General features: G+C 37.3%; 1 protein-coding gene across 1 annotated transcript in view; it reads left to right on the plus strand.

Annotated features, from left to right (window-relative positions):
• Positions 1 to 9,918, plus strand: part of AQR (aquarius intron-binding spliceosomal factor) — a 97,062-nt gene extending 87,144 nt beyond the window's left edge. Inside the window, exons 33-35 of the mRNA XM_069461965.1 lie at positions 3,393 to 3,567; positions 6,276 to 6,389; positions 9,441 to 9,918. Coding sequence (XP_069318066.1) covers positions 3,393 to 3,567; positions 6,276 to 6,389; positions 9,441 to 9,782 — 631 coding nt within the window. The 3' untranslated portion in view covers positions 9,783 to 9,918. The remainder of the gene's footprint in view (positions 1 to 3,392; positions 3,568 to 6,275; positions 6,390 to 9,440) is intronic.
• Positions 9,919 to 17,543: the final 7,625 nt, after the last annotated feature.

Below are 17,543 nucleotides of genomic sequence, written 5' to 3' on the forward strand. Positions count from 1 at the left end.
TATATTGACAGAGTTATATAACTATCTCCACAATCAATTTTAGAACATTTTCATCGCCCCAGCAAGAAACCCTGTACTTATTAGCAATCACTCCCCTCCCCTCACCCCGAAGCCCTTGGCAACCATTAATCTACTTGCTATTTCTGTAGATTTGCCTAATCTTGACACTTAATATAAATGGAATCATACAATATGTGATCTTTTGTCTTCTTTCACTTAGCATAATGTGTTCAAGGTATGTTGATGTAAGATGTATCAGTACTTCAGTCTTTTTATTGCTGAATAATATTCCATCATGCAGCTATATTCTATTTATCCATTCATCAATTGTTGGATGTTGGATTTTCCACCTTATGACTATTATGAATAATGCTGCTCTGAACATGTATATACAAGTTTTTATGTGAACACTTATTTTCCTTTCTCTTGGGTACAGATCTAGGAGAGGAATTTCTGGGTCATATGGTAACTCTATATTTAACCTTTTAAGGAACTGGTATGCTGTTTTCCAGGTGCCTGCCATATTCCTTTTACTCATACCTTTTTCATCCTGGGTAGGCTAATTGAGTGATTGGGTAGGAGCCAGCTTCAGTTCCAGAGACCTGTTTTAGGATGGTGTAGAACTGATTAGAAGCCAGAGTAGTGAGACATTTCTAGTCCCTTTCCTAGCATTCATTGTTTTTGTCCCCAATTGATTTGCACAGCTTAGGTACCAATAGAAGTGCCTATGACCTGTTCAGAGTGAAGTAGTGAAGCTGCAGCTTTCCTGTTGTTTCCCTGTAGGGGTTCTATGACAGTGTTGGCTCTGTTGTTTAACAATACTCTTTCTGTTGAGCCATCTTCTGGAGACTAAGAGAGAATATGGTAATCCCCATTGCCCTACTTTCAATATATAGTTCCAAGGAACCCTGCCGCCCACCCTTTGCTTTTTTTGCCTGGTAGTTTATTATGTTCATAGTGTTTGCTCATTCATTTAACAAATACTTTCAGATCCATCTATCATGTGATGGAGTGCTACGTTCTTGATATGTGGTAAAAAATCTAACAGTCATGATCTTTGCCCTGGTGGAGTTTTAGCGTCCAGTGGGGGAGACATTAAATATATCCTTGGAAGGTACCTACATTTGTTTTGTTGTTGTTGTTGTTGTTATTGTTTTATTTCAGGAAATTATGAGGGTATAAACATTTTGGTTACATGTTATGACTTTGCCATATCCCACCCATGATTTGAGATGTGCCCTTTCCCTCCCTACAACGCTCACCACGTCCATTAGTTGTGAGTTTACCCACCCCCAACCCCACTACCCCCAAAGAATATTACTGCTGTGTGAGCACCTGACTCCTGGAATTGATAAATGAATTCAGTAAAGTTTATGGTACTTACATTTGAATTTGCAGAAGATTTTAGTTCAAATCTCCTATGTACAATGGAGATCACAAGTATAAAAGCCACTGTCCTGCACTACAGCACTGAAGGCTGGAGGGAAAAGTTTTCTCAGAGGGGTCAATACAGTGGTCACTGTAATAGTACTGTATCTGTGCTCTCTCTAGAGATAGAACCTTCCGGATGTGAGGGGGAGAACTGAACATAATACAGTGATTACCATGAAAACAACACTTCCCTCCACCACCACCGGCTTTTTTTTCCCCCCTGACATTAAGTTTTAACCATAATTTCCATTATAATATCTGTGTGAGAACTCATGCTAAGTATCTCTAGCAGTGTATACTCAGTTACCAGTTTTGGAACCACCAGCCTATACTGTGAATCCTTGGGGTTCTAAGGAAATATGGAGAACATAATAAACAATTTGGCTTTCAGTCACACAAGAACATAACTGATAAATTATGTGTTGGTGTCACACAGTACCTCCTGATAAGGGAAACTAGATACTTTTTAAGACCATAAAACACCATAGAAAATGAGGCTGAATTAGAGGTATTCCCAAAATAACTTGCATTATGTAGACACAAAGAAAAACTTAGATAAACATTCTAATTCCTGGTTCTCTCTCTGGTTATTATATGGTCTCTGTAACATTAGATTTCTGTAACAGTCTTCAACATTTTCTTTCAGGGATTAGGGGTGATTTATTAGACTTTATTATTTTTCATGAAAGTCTTCTTTTTTGTAGGGTACTAAAAAATTGAAATAGCCATCTAAAAGCATCTCAAGAAAGCAAACCATCTTCTGTATTTGAAGCCAAAATGATCTTTCTCACTAAAACACATTCTAATAGTGAGGTGAAATTAGACTTAATGTATAGTTATGTTTTATAAATTTATTTGATTCAAACCTTTTTTTAAAAAAAAAATTTATATTCTTTTTAAAAAATAGATTAAAGAAAACTGATTATCTTTCATCATATAGCCAGCTACATGTATATTTGAGTCATTGAATTTAACCATTTTTATTACTGTTCATCTGAACATTGAGTACTGTAGGCCAAGCACTGAATCTAAGTACTAGAATAAATACATGAATAAGACTTGATATTACAGGTTGAATATCTCTTATTCGAAATGCTTGAGACCAGAAGTGTTTTGGATTTCCAGTTTTTTTTAGGTTTTGGAATATTTGCATGTATAATACATAATGAGATTTCTTGGGGATGGGACCCAAATCTAAACACAAAATTCATTTATGTTTCATACATACCTTATAAACATAGCCTGAAGATAATTGTATTTTTCCCTTGGGAAAACTTGAGTAAACCGTGTTATGTGCCTGCATTTTCACTGTGACCCCATCACATGAGGTCAGGTGTAGAATTTTCCACTTGTGGCATCATGTTGGTGCCCAAAAAGTTTCAGATTTTGGAGCATTTCAGATTTTGGATTTTCAGATTAGAGTTGCTCAACCTGTATTGTTATTTTATATCATTATGATATTTTTTACATCATTTTTATCATATCATATACTTCCATATGTACTTATTATTATAAGTAAGTATAAAACTATGTGGTGAGGGTTACCTAGTAAGTAAAATTTAACCTTAATGGAGCCTGGGAGTTTGGTAGGTGAAGTGGAAGAAGAGCTGGTTCAGCCTGACTCAGTGGCAGTGGTACAGTAAATTGGTGACTGTACCATAATGCCGATATAGTTACTTCAACCTTTTCAAATCAGTACATTGGTTGTTTTGTGATCTCCCCCACACCTAAAAATAAAAACCAACAAGAGGTTAGTAATAAATGCATCAACTTTTACCTGGTTTATTAGTCACATAACATTGATTAGCTTTATGTTTAGTCTATTAAGTTTTTAAGAGGCTTAACTTTTTTTTTGCCAAGGCTGAAGAGAACTATTTAGTGGACTACGTAAAAAAAAGTAAAAATCTGCATCAATATGTTATTAATTTAAGTATGCTAATTATTTTATTTGTTTCCCAAAGGGATGTCCGTCGCTTAGTGGTGGCCATGTCTAGAGCCAGACTTGGACTTTATATCTTCGCCAGAGTATCCCTCTTCCAAAACTGTTTTGAACTAACTCCAGCCTTCAGTCAGCTCACAGCCCGCCCACTTCATTTGCATATAATTCCAACAGAACCTTTCCCGACCACTCGAAAGGTAGGACTTCTTTCTTCATTGTATAGAACAGCATTTTGCAGAGTGGGGATATTGGGATTCTTTTATAGGTGACCACATTAGCTAGGAACGTTATCATTTAGATAATCCAGTCACTGGTTTAAAGTGTTTCTTACACTAAAGAACTGAAGTAGATTTTCTATATAAAAATAATATCAGCTAACATTTATTGAGTACTTACCATGTATCAGGCAATTAGCTCTTTACATGTATCATCTCATTTTATCTCTGTAACAGCCTTCTTTTTTAAGTTTTCTTATAACTTCATTTTACAAATGGGGAAACTGAGGGTCAGAGTAGTTAAGTAGTTTGGTCCATGTATCTAGTAGGTAGAGGATCCAAAATTTGAAAACCCAGGCAGCCTGACTCCAGAATCCATGTTATTTATTATTACTATAATGCCTCTCTTTAGCTCTGTAAAGAGAACTTAACTATTTATTTGATAACAGAGTAAAAAATAGTAGAGTTCTAAGAAGCTTAATGTTTTGGGGAAATGGGGGAGGGGAGAGCATATACACTTAACAAAAAGACTGAAAGAAGGGCTCCTCCCTTTTTTCTTCCCTTTTCTTACCACCCTCCCTCCATAGGTAATTAGTCTCTTTAATTTCTGGTTTATCCTTATATTCCTTTTACACAAAGGAGCAGAGAGTTATTTTCTTTCTTACATGAAGGTTAGCATACTATATACTTTTGGACTTTTCTTTTTTTATTTAATGAAATGTCCTGGAAGTCATTTTAAATAAAATTTTCTTAAATGTTCACAGTATACTTCTTCCCCTAACCCTGCTTTAAAAAGATTAAATTCAATGTGTTTGTTTTATAATAATTTTAAGTACTTTTTATAAACTGCATTTTTTTTAATGTTATATTTTTAGGAAATGCTGCTATGGAGGAATAGGAGGAAAGGGGTGGAGAGACGATGGAGTGGGGTCACATAAAGCCTTGTGTGTCGGGCTCTGGAGCCTGGGCCCAATCCTATAGGGCTTCTCAATCTTTTGTGGGCTGATTATTAGACAGGCAGATTCCTGACAAGAGATCTGGGACAGACCCTAGGTGTCTCCATGGTTAATAAGTTCCCCAGGTGCTTCCTACGTAAGGGCTGCAGGGACACACCTGGAGAAACCTGGGTCAGGCAATACTGCTAAACAGAAGGCTTGGAAAACGGTGCTTTATACAACACTCATGGGTTTAAGCCCCAGAGGAGCTGAGAGCATCTCCTAATCTTCTGCTCAAGGGACAGTTTGAGGGGCAGGGAGGGCTGCTTCTCAGGAAAGACAGCTCCCAGCAAAGCTACCAGGAAATAAGCAAACAAACAATGACTCTTCCATGTTTTGAAGGCAGTATTTCCTAGTCATAAGAACAGCATGGCAATCTTTGCACACAGAAGTTGTGGCCATTGCAGAAAGTGACCACTAATCAAAAGAATACTTGCTTACATGCAATACTGCCATCCTGCTTAATTCTGAGAAATGCTATTTAATGTACTGAATATTTCTAACTTTGTGTGCTTTTAGTAATTTGTCACTTTTGGGTAGAATCCTTTTTCTTGGTGTATGTTTTTTACCTTTATGGTTTCCTAAATTGTTCCTACATTAAGAGAGGGTAAAACTTTATAAACATTTTATTAATGACTAGATATAGGAAAGTTGTTAATCTCTATTCTGAGGTGGTTTAGGAGGAAGTATAAATTTTGTATTTTCATTTACTTTACTACTTTACCTACACTAATAGAGCAGTGTTTCTTAGATTGTTGTTAGAAACTACTCATAAGAATCACCTCATTCTACCCCGGACCTACTGAGTCTAAATCTCTGGGGATTAGAGCCAAGTTTATCTGCAATTTAACAATCTCCCTCAGATGATTCTGGTAGACACCACAATTTTAAAAAGAATGTTTGAATATTCACCCCCATGACTAATAGTATATATATTAAATAATAATAAATGTTAACTTTTTATTCTTTAGAAATACATAAAATACATAAATAGGAAGAATAGTTTTAATATTTTCTTTCTGAATTATCTTGTAAACTGTCTTTGGAGCATACGCAGTATTGGAAACCACTACTTTGAACCATGTTGATTTTTCTATTTAAATGATTAACTTATCTCTTATTAATTCTACGTTAGTAGACTAAAACCCATATTTTACTTACTAGCCCAAAATTGTATTAAAAGCTTGTAACTCTTAGATGTCCTAGATTCTAGCTTTTCTTTTTTTTTTTTTGAGACAGAGTCTCACTCTGTTGCCCGGACTAGAGTGCCCTGGCATCAGCCTAGCTCACAGCAACCTCAAACTCCTGGGCTCAAGCGATCCTCCTTCCTCAGCCTCCCAAGTAGCTGGGACTACAGGCATGTGCCACCATGCTTGGCTAATTTTTTTTTATATATATTTTTAGTTGTCTAGCTAATTTCTTTCTTTTTTTTAGTAGAGACAGGGTCTCGCTCTTGCTCAGGCTGGTCTCGAACTCCTGAGCTCAGACGATCCGCCTGCCTCAGCCTCCCAGAGTGCTAGGATTACAGGTGTGAGCCACCGCGCCCGGCCTAGCTTTTCTCAATTTAAACGGACTTACTACTCTTCATGAAGTTCTTATTGGACTCTTACACTTGCATCTAATGGGCTTATACTGAAATGTTAGCTTCTAAGATTTTTTCACTAGATACTTAACTTTCTTTTTGCCTTTATTTAGAATGGAGAGAGACCATCTCATGAAGTACAGATAATAAAGAATATGCCCCAGATGGCAAACTTTGTATACAACATGTATATGCATTTAATACAGACTACACATCATTATCATCAGGTGAGTTTTCTTAAAATTGGCTGTTATTTTCCTTGCTATTGAAATAATCTCTTTTGCAGAATAAATCTTTATTGTACCTGATTCCTTATGGGAAACCAATTTAACTAAAGTAGGTGATTATTATTTATGCAACATTCATATTTTTTAAGCATCTTCACACAGATAGACTTTAACATACAATAAAGTGCACATGTTTAAAGTATACGATTTGATGTGTTCTGACATAGGTATACACCTGGGAAGCTATCACCACAGTCAAGATAAACAGCACATCCGTTATCCCAGAGAGTTTTTCCCATGCCCCTTGGTAATCCCTCCTTGCCTTTCATTAGTTCCCTTTTCACCTTCCCCAGGCAACCAGGGATCTGCTTTCTGTCACTATAGATTGGTCTCCATTTTCTAGACATTTATATAAGTGAAATCACACAATATGTCCTTTTTTTTTTTTTTCAGGCTATTACTCAGCATAATCATTTTGAAATTCATTCATGTTGTTGTGTTCTCTCTTTTTTATTGCAGTCCATTGTGTGGATCTACCATGGTTCACCCATTCACATGTTGGTGGACATTGGTTTGTTTCCAGTTTTGACTATTACAAATAAAGCTGCTATGAGCATTCTCATACAAGTGTTTACACTTTCTCTTGGGTAAATACCTAGGAGTGGAAAAGCAGAATAATATGTTAAGGATGTATTTAACTTTTTAAGAAATAACCTGTAACCTGTTTTTCAAAGTGATTGTACCACTTCAGTAGTATGAGAGTCCTAGTTGCTCCACATCTTCACGCATACTTGATATAGTAGGTCTTTTTTTTTTTTTTTTTATTTTGGCTGTTCCTTTTTGTTGTTGTTGTTGTTGTTGTTGTTTTCTGAGATAGGGTCTTACTTTGTTTCCCTGAGTAGAGTGCTGGGGTGTCAGCCTAGCTCACAGCACCTTCAAACTCCTGGGCTCAAGAAATCCTCCTGCCTCAGCCTCCTGAGTAGCTGGGACTATAGGTGCGTGCCACCACGCCCCGCTAATTTTTCTATTTTTAGTAGAGATGTGGGTCTCGCTCTTACTCAGGCTGGTCTTGAACTCCTGAGCTCAAGCAATCCTCCTGCCTCGGTCTCCCAGAGTGATGATTACAGGTGTGAGCCACCATGCCCAGCCCATATTTTGGCTGTTCTAATGGGCATATAGTGGTTTCACTGTGGTTTTAACTTTCATTTTCCTAGTGACTAATGATGAACATCTTTTCATGTGGTTATTTGCCATCTGCGTATCTTTTGGGGGGATGTGTCTACCCAGGTCTCTTTTTTGTTTTTTTTATTGAGTTATATGTTTTACTGAGTTTTAAGAGGTTTTTATTTATTATTGCTACAAGTCCTTTATCAGGTATATGTTTTACAAATATTTTCTTTTATTCTGTGACTTCCCCCCCATTTTTAAGTGTCTTTCAGAGAGCAGAAGTTTTAAATTTTGATGAAGTTCAGTGTATCAAATTGTTCTTTTGTGATTTATATATTTTGTGTCCTAAAAATACCTAGCCTAACTCAGTTACAAAGATTTTTTTCCCTAGAAGTTATATAGTTTTAGGTTTGATAGTTAGAGGTATGATACATTTTGAGTTAGTTTTTTTATATGGTACAAGAGGTAAGTTTTATTTATTTGCATGCGGATATCTAGTTGTTTCAGTACCATTTCCTGAGTAGACTATTCTTTCTCTGTTGGATTGCTTGTCATCTGAGTGAAGAAATCAGTTGACCACATACTTGAGTCTATTTCTGGGCTCTCTATTCTGTTCCATTTTCTGTGTATCTATCCGTTTGCCGTTATCACACCTCTTTGATTACAGTAGCTTTATAGTAAATCTTGAAATTAGATAATGTAAGTCCTTTAGCTTTGTTCTTTTTCAAAATTGTTTTAGCTAATCTAGTTCCTTTGCTTTTCTATAGACATTTCAGAATCAGCTGGTCAGTTTCTACCCCAGAAAGCATGCTGCAATTTTCAAAAGAATGTTTTGAGCATTAGGATTATTTAGGATCCATTCGGGAAGATTAACATCTTAACAGTATCATCTTCCCTTTTATGAATATCTCTCTCCATTTATTTAGATCTTCATTGAAGTCTCTCATCAGTGTTTTGTAGTTTTCAACATGCAAACCTTATACATATTTTGTTAGCTTTTTTGCTAAGTGTTTTATAGTTTTTGCTGCTATTGTGAATGGTACTTCAAAATTTTTTTTTAATTTCCAGCAAGATAAACAGAGTCCCTGAGGAGAAAAGCCCCCAGACTGCCGTGGAGTAGAGGGAAGGCTAAGCACACAGAGCTGCTCCAGTTTTCTGGTTGAATGGGACAGAAGCCTGTGCCCTGCTGCTCCTTTCCTGCCATGGCCTTGCCTCAGGCTCACTTCCTCTCTGCCGGTCCCAGGGCTCCTTGACTGAAGTTGGCCCTTTCTTAAGCTGTTGTTGCAATCAGTCCTAATCGGCCACTTATTTTCACAGAATTGTTGCAGCAGATTTTTAATTATTAATATGTGACATCTATGTAGGTGTTAGCAGAACCTAGGGTATTGGCATCAGAGGTGTTATCTGTAAAATAGCCAGTAGTGTTTTGGAGCACCCTAGAGTGAATAGTATCTTTTAAGAAGATGATGTTAATGTGAGAGCTTAGCTTTATAAGCCACAGTATTTGGAGACAGAGTCTCACTCTGTTGCCCAAGCTAGAGTGCCGTGGCATCAGCCTAGCTCACAGCAACCTCAAACTCCTGGGCTTAAAGCAATCCTTCTGCCTCAGCCTCCCAAGTGGCTGGGACTACAGGCATGTGCCACCATGCCCGGCTAATTTTTTGTATATATTTTTAGTTGTCCAGCTAATTTCTTTCTATTTTTAGTAGAAACGGGGTCTTGCTCTTGCTCAGGCTGGTCTCGAACTCCTGAGCTCAAGCGATCCTCCGACCTCGGCCTCCCAGAGTGCTAGGATTACAGGCGTGAGCCACCGTGCCCAGCCTATAAGCTACAGTGTTTCTCATTTGAGTTCATATTGGTGTTATCTCTTTTTTTTTTTATTAGACTTTATTACAACTACCACCTGCTATGGTAGAAGAAGGTGAAGAAGTTCCAAATCAAGAAACAGAATTGGAAACAGAAGAAGAGGCCATGACTGTTCAAGCTGACATCATACCCAGTCCAACAGATGCCAGCTCCAGCTCCAGTCAAGAAACCCTAGACTTTCAGTCTGACACCACCCCCAATCATACTGAGACGATCACCAATGAGACAGAAGCCAGTTCCAATCCAGACACCATCCCTGCTCTACCTGAGGTCACCACTACTGTGGCAGGACCTGTAACTGCACCAGCAGAGGCTAACACACCTGAAGATGCCACATCTGCCCCAGCGGAGACCAAGTAGTCAAACTGTAGCCCTCTTAGGGAAGACATGGCGTTCATAAAAATCTAAGTTAAGTTAGGTTTTGTATTTTATATTTGCTTCTGCCATTTTAATGGCACTAATTAATGTTTGTTCAATCCTTATTTTTGTTAACTGATTTCAGTGTCTTGGATATATTAAAAAAAAATTGTATGTGTATGAACAACTCCAATTTCCTTTGTTTAGTCTGAAGGACCAATACCCATTCCTCTGATATTTGATCACGGAATGCATGTATCTGTAATCTTGCCTACAGTAACATAATTTTCTATAGAATACACAAGATATACTTCACATTTTTAGTTTTTTTCTCTAAAGAAGAGGACAGAATACACTGGAATTAACCACAAATGCCCTTAAGCAAGTGTCTAAATTGAAGAGGAGATTATTTCTTCTGTCATATTATCAGATGCTCAAGTTCTGTTTCCCTTTTTTCTTATTTTATTCGCATCTTTCTTTATTTTTTATTTTTTTTTTTTTATTTTTTTTATTTTTTATTTTTTTTTGTTGAGACAGAGTCTCACTTTGTTGCCCAGGCTAGAGTGAGTGCCGTGGCGTCAGCTTAGCTCACAGCAACCTCAGACTCCTTGGCTTAAGTGATCCTACTGCCTCAGCCTCCCGAGTAGCTGGGACTACAGGCATGCGCCACTATGCCCGGCTAATTTTTTCTATATAGATTTTTAGTTGTCCATATAATGTCTTTCTATTTTTAGTAGAGATGGGGTCTCGCTCAGGCTGGTCTCGAACTCCTGACCTTGAGCAATCCACCCGCCTCGGCCTCCCAGAGTGCTAGGATTACAGGCGTGAGCCACCGCGCCCGGCCAATTCGCATCTTTCTTGATGTAAAGACATTAATAGCCATAAGATCTAGGTTTCTCCAATCTGTCAAAAAGGTTACATGTGTTTCCTTTTCCAAAATCTCAGAATGTATTAAAATCACCTAGGGTGTCTGTTTGTACTTGGGGTCCACCTCAGACCTAATGAATGAGAATCTGGGGGTTAAAGCCCTGGAATCTGTATTTTAACAGGTTCTCCACACCAGTGGTGTTTCGGTTATTGGCAGAGTGACATCGGACAAAGCTGGTGAGGCTGAGCCAGGATTTGTCATTCAGCTAAATAGGAAGAATCTGACAGGTTGATCTGGGTAGGAAGCAGGATCCAGCTGGGCAACGAGAGTCAGCGAACTTAACTCCTATGTACAGGGTAGAATTTTCCCACTGCAGAGGGTCTGAGTTTTCTGCCCTGTTTAGTTTTCTTGGTAGATAACCAATCACAATGAGACTGTCAGGGGAAATGTGCTCCAAATATGAGAGGACAGAGGTACTAGGACCTTTCTGCTCAAGTGTGGTTGGTGAGCCAGCAACATCAATGTCGTATGGAAGTTTGTTAGAAGTGTGGAGGTTTGGGCTGTACTCCAGACATACTAAATCTTAAATCTGCATGGCAGCAAAGTCCCTGGGTGATTCATAGGCACTTTGTAGTTTGAGGAGCACTGCACTGAGATTACTGTGCTGTCCTCAACATGAATGAGGCTATAATGGTAGAATTAACACTGAGTGTGACTAATGTTTTCTGACAAGGGACCTGTGTTTATAAGGTCCCTGGGCATGGTGCCCAGAGCTGAAAAAAAGAGATGGGTATGTGTGTATGTGGAGAGGGAAAAATTGCCCACTAATTCTCTCTCCCCCATTTTGATCGTCCTTTAGAGTGGCCAAGGGGGAGCAATGCCCCAAACTATTCCCTCTAATGCATCTACCTGTGGGCTTGACCATGTCCAAGAAATCTTTGGAGAAATAAGCAAGAACTGCATGCTATCACTGAAATCTTTATGGTCCTGACATTTTGAAGGAATGATTAATTCATAAGGAAATTGAAGCCAGGAAGTCAAGTCATCTGTATTTTTGAGTGACTAGTGCCTGCTCAACTCTATCAGGCTGTGGTTCAGACTCTCATCTTACTTGTCTTACTATATCAGACACTTGTGTTAATGTTAGGTGAGGAGGGGGAAATGAAAGTGACACGACGGGGGGAGTGAAATGTCAAGGAAACAATGCTAGGAAACCCAGGTCTATTTGTTAGCAGAGTAAGGATCAAGCCAGATAGTCTGTTACATAATTTCTCTGATAAAAGATTTAGAAAGCAGGTGCTGTGGGCATCTATATGGGGAGTAGCACTCATAGAATTATTTCATTTGTGAGTATATGGTATCAGGCTAAGCAAAGGAAAGAAGCTTTACTGTATTACCGTCTTTTCCTGGAAAAGATTGATTTTTCTCTCTGCCCTTAGGGGATAATGATTTATGATACCTGCAACCAAAGTACGCAAACTGTTAAGCTGCTTTCTCATTAAGTAAACTATTTTCCAAACACTATACATCACTCTTGTCTAGCTGGGTGATTGTACTTTTTTCTTTGCTGCTTGATTTTCTATCACACTAAAAAGTAAATTTAAGTAGAAGACAGGTAAGTATTTTGCGTTTGTCAAAGGAATTAAAAAAGGGATGATGGTAGAGGGATTACAATTATTTTAAATTGTTTATTCATTGGAAAGGCCCGTGAGTTGCATGGAATCATGGAATTTTTAAAGAAATTTAAGATCTCTTGTTTTAAATAATGAGGGAACGATAATTGAGACTTAACCAAAGTGGCAATTGTGGGAGAGTAAGGTAGAAACCAAGTCTAATGCTAGGTCAGTATTTTGTTTATTTTTCCCGTCAAGCGTACATGAGAAACTGCTTCACAAATTCAGAAGTTTTCTATTTAATTTGGGATTACTCCAGAGACAGGTACTAGCCATGTGACTATTTCAGATTAGTGTTCCCATTGCTCTCCATCCTGTTTTTCGTATCTGAATATGTCATGATTTTGAAATCTATTTTTAAAAGGAAACCAAAAAGATGCATGCCAAGAAAATGAGCATGAAATGAAGCAATTCAAGTATTTAGAGGTTTTTTTTTCCCCCTTCAAAATGCTGAGTTAAGAAAGTTCATTACCAGCAGTTGAGAATAAATAACTCCATTTATTCTCAAATGAATGAGAAGATCTAAACATCAGGAATCCTGAAGTTGGTATAATGATAAAAGTTGAGATGTTTTATTAGATGTTGAGAGAAACAGCATAAATGGGCCATTTGTGCTCCAATAAAAAATGAAGTTTTTTATGATTAGGAAACAGCATGATATTGTAAAACAGACTCAGACTCATCTAACCCAACTCAAATTTTACCTAATTTGCTTATCAGCATTTGGCTTGACCTTAGACAAATTTTATAATCTCTCTAAGCCCCAGTTTTCTTTATCAATTTATAAAGCAGGGAAAAGGTCTCTTTGAATTTGGGGGTAGGTATTTGTTTTATGGGGTAATACTCAGGAGAATATCTAGCACCTAGGTCCTCGATAAATACCAGTCATCCTCTGTTTTTCTTCAAAGCTTTGTGACAGTGTAGGATATTGCCAGCTAAGGCTTTGAGGTTTTAGCTGTGCCCCTATCCAGGGAGCATAGAGGATGATCAAGAAGGGGACACTGGGTGGCAGTTGACCTTTGGGGACCTATCAAGGATCAAGTCTACTGATTGGGGACTTCTGCATCAGTACATTGTAACGTTGAGAGTGGTCTCTGCCGAAATTAAAATTCTGGCAGAACAGTGCAACCAGAGGAAAGATACCAGGTCCCATCATACTTCTGAAATAGGAGCTGGTAACTTTGATCAGTTCTGAATTCTATACTGTACCACCCCCAAATCATCTACATTCTTGCATTTACTTAGCTTTGTGCCTTGAATGCACTATTTTCTTTTTATCTTGCAGTCATTCAAATGATATTTTTAGAGATGTTTCTTCAATTAAAACAAGATAAAAAAAGATTTTTTTAAAAAAACATTGACCCTTTTGCATGAGCCAGAAGATCAGTGCCTTGCTTCCTGTGAGAAATGTTTGGCAGTTAGCCTTTCTAATTATTAAGCAATCATGTTAATAGATGTTTAAGAATAATGAAACTTTTTTTGTATGTAACCAGAGGCTGAAGTAACATAGCTGAAGAAGACACTAGAGGTAAAGTGATCTGTGCAAAATGTCATATTGTAGTGTAATTTATTGAGTGTCATGTGGTATTAATAGCAACATTCCGAAAATGCAAATGGATAAAAGTTTGGTCAACATGCCATGACATTCCTTCATGTGAGCCTCCTAAGAAAAGGTCACTGAGCATTCTCTGTTTACATTTTAATTTTAGGCTCCAGAATTTCACACTAAGCTTTGCTTCTCATTTGTTACCATGCAATGAAAGAAGAGTTCATATTTCCAATGTGTCTTGTTTCCTCAGTTCTTTACATTTTTGTCTTAAAAAAGTTTACATTAAAAAAAAGAAAAGAATTACTTAGCATAGCTAATAGGCTTTCTTGCATATTCTTCTAAAAATATTTTCTGTACATTACAACAAATAGAAATTTGTGTTTTCTCTATTTTTATATAAATGGTATCATAACATGCAGAATTGTTTTTTAACATCTTTTCACTTAATATGACTTTAAGAATTTTTCATGACAACACACAAAGGGCTTCATAATTTTTACAACTACATAACATTATGAATGGATGGGGGGTGTATTTTATGTATCATACTTTAACCATTTCCCAGTAATGGGCATTTAAATTATTTCTGATATTTTTGTAAAACAAACTACTATAAAGAATAACCTTGTATTAAAATCATTTTACACTGCATGAGTATATTTCAAAGATAAAATCCTACAAGTAGAATTGCTGGGCCAAAAGGTAAGTGCATTTGTAATTTTGATAGACATTGCCTTATTGTCCTGCAGAAAGGTGTATCAGTCTACACTCCCACCAGCAAAGTATGAGACTACCTGTTTGCCCAGAGTAGCCTTGCCAAGTACTGTATTATAAAACTTTGGAATGTTTGTCACTGTAAGTGAGAAATGGCATTTTAATGTCGCTTTATCTTGAGTTTCTCTTGTTAGAGTGAGGTTGAGAATCTTTCCATATGTTTAACATGGTTTGTATTTATTTTTGCCCATTCTTTTATTTTTTTTATGATAATCATTTTGGTTTAGATATATTTCTTATATGCAAGATAGAATTGGCTTTGCTTTATGATCCAGTTGGAAAGTCTTTAAAAAAACATGTTTGCATTTAGCTCCTTTGCATTTATTGACAGTTGAGTTCATTCTTAGTCCTGACTATTTTGTTTTCTTTTTTAATGTCTTTGAAAAAAATCTTTACACTATATTATGTATTTGCATATGTGTATAGGTGTGTGCATTTTTGCTATTTAGGAAGGTTTTTAATTTTGATTTAGTAGTTATCTTCATAGCCATTACCTTAGTGTTCTATTTCTTTAGACCGTATCCATTAGTTCCCTAGTATAGTATAGATAATGATTCATTTGATGTATTCCCTCTTTCTCTTTCTTTTCCCTCCTCTTCTTTTCCAACTCTCAATTTTAGTCAGTTATATTATGTTTTTCTTTTTTTTTTTTTGAGACAGAGTCTCACTCTGTTGCCCAGGCTAGAGTGAGTGCCGTGGCGTCAGCCTAGCTCACAGCAACCTCAGACTCCTGGGCTCGAGGGATCCTCCTGTCTCAGCCTCCCGAGTAGTTGGGACTACAGGCATGCACCACCATGCCCGGCTAATTTTTTCTATATATATTTTTAGCTGTCCATATAATTTCTTTCTATTTTTAGTAGAGATGGGGTCTCGCTCTTGCTCAGGCTGGTCTCGAACTCCTGAGTTCAAACGATCCGCCCACCTCGGCCTCCCAGAGTGCTAGGATTATAGACGTGAGCCACCGCGCCCGGCCTATATTATGTTTTTCAGTGTTTATCTTTGTATTGATAAATATGCTTGAAATGTTATTGCATGATTTACCAGCTTTAAATGATATTCTGTAACTTCTAGTTACTGCATATGAGGAAATCAGGTTACTTACTCTGCCTCCCACCTACTTTCTTTTTTTCTCCTCTCTTATGTTTTGGTGTCTCCCTTCCCCCAACCCCACCTAACTTTTTTGTTCTAGTACTATCTTTGTTTAGATTCACAGATTAAGTATGAATTTTTTTTTTTTTTTTTTAATTACTGAGCATTGAAGGAGGTTGGATTTTCCTGACTAGGTCCTGGAGGGTCACTGTACAAAGTCCTCCTTGGGGAGGCACCAGGTGAAGACTCCTGCCGCCACAACTTCCTGAACCTGTAACTCCCTTGGGTGCTGTGCGTCTCCATTCAGTCATTTCACGGTCTCTCTGCTTGGAAGCAAACTGCCTTGAGGGGACTTCTCTGATACAATTGTTGCCAGTAAGGGATGTAGCTTTTGCACTGTGCGGGTATCCCATAGTTTGGAAAAGTGTTTATTTGCAGGCTCTTTCTGACATCTGATGCCACGAATCCCCCTCCTGTGAATTTTGTCTTCCTAATGTTCTCCCCGGCAGCCCCACACCCGTTTTCCTCTGCAATGCTCTTGCTCACTTGTGCCTGATCTAAGCTTTGCACAACTCTTCACCTATTTTGGAGTCTAGAGATGTTAGCTGTTTTCTGGTTTTGCTGCAGATGGTGTTTGTGTTTTCATTTCCTGTTCTTCCTATAGCTTTTTGGATAATTTCCAGGAAAAGAAGAATAAAATATTGACTTTAAAATGCCATGTTCAAATTAGATGGCCAAAAGCAAAATGTTTAAAAATAACTATGAAAGTAAAATTCTAGGAACTTTCCTTTCCTTTTCAATATAGTGGTTTTCAAATAACAGTGCACATAGGGGAAAGTATTTTTAGGGACAAAAATGTAGATTCTGCACATCACTTTCAGCAATTGAGGTGAAGGGTAGATGGGTAGGGCCTAAAAATCTGTATTTTTTTAACAGGCAAATTGCCCTTGGTTCTGATGCCGGCCATGTATAGACTATCTTTTTATGTTTAAGTAAAATTTTATTAAAGTATACTACACATACAGAAAAGTATATAAGACACAGGTGAACAATTCAGTAACCTTTCATAAAGCAAACACAATCACGTAATCATCACCCAAATCAAGACATAGAACATTGCCAGCTCCCCAGAAATTCCCCGTCGGGCCCGCTACCTATCATTATTACTGCATGATCGTCCTGTCTCCTGTCACAGTTTTGCTTGTTTTTGATCTTTATATAAATGCAATCATACATAATATAGTTTTCGTGTCTGCCTTCTCAAATAAATTTCTCTGTATGATGTGAGGTAGGGGTCAGTAGATTAACTGAGTACTATTTATTCAAAAGACCGTCCTACAGTGCACTACACTACACAGTAGCATCATCTGTGTCGTAAACCAAGTGCTCATATATGTGTGGGTCCGTTCTGAAATCTTTTTTGTTTTGTTGGTATATATATTTTTCCTTATACCAACATTTCACTGTTTAAGTACTGTAACTTTATAATAAATCTTGATACCTGGTTGTGTATATCCTTTAGCTATACTCTTTTTCAAGGTAATTGACCATTCTTAGTTGTATAAATTTTAGAATCATCTTGTCAACTCCACAAAAAAGCCTGCTGGGATTTTTACTGGGATTACATTGAATTTATAGGTCATTTGGGGGGAAACTGGCATCTTTACAATCCAGGAATATAGTAATTCTTTCCATTTGCTTAGATCTTCTTTAATGTCAATAATGTTTTGTAGTTTACTGTGTAAAAGTCATGGTCATCTTTTGTTAAATTTATTCCTGGGTATTTGATGTATTTATGCTATTGTAAATTA

The sequence above is a fragment of the Eulemur rufifrons genome, chromosome 2, assembly GCF_041146395.1.
Source record: "Eulemur rufifrons isolate Redbay chromosome 2, OSU_ERuf_1, whole genome shotgun sequence".
NCBI classification, from domain to species: Eukaryota; Metazoa; Chordata; class Mammalia; order Primates; family Lemuridae; genus Eulemur; species Eulemur rufifrons.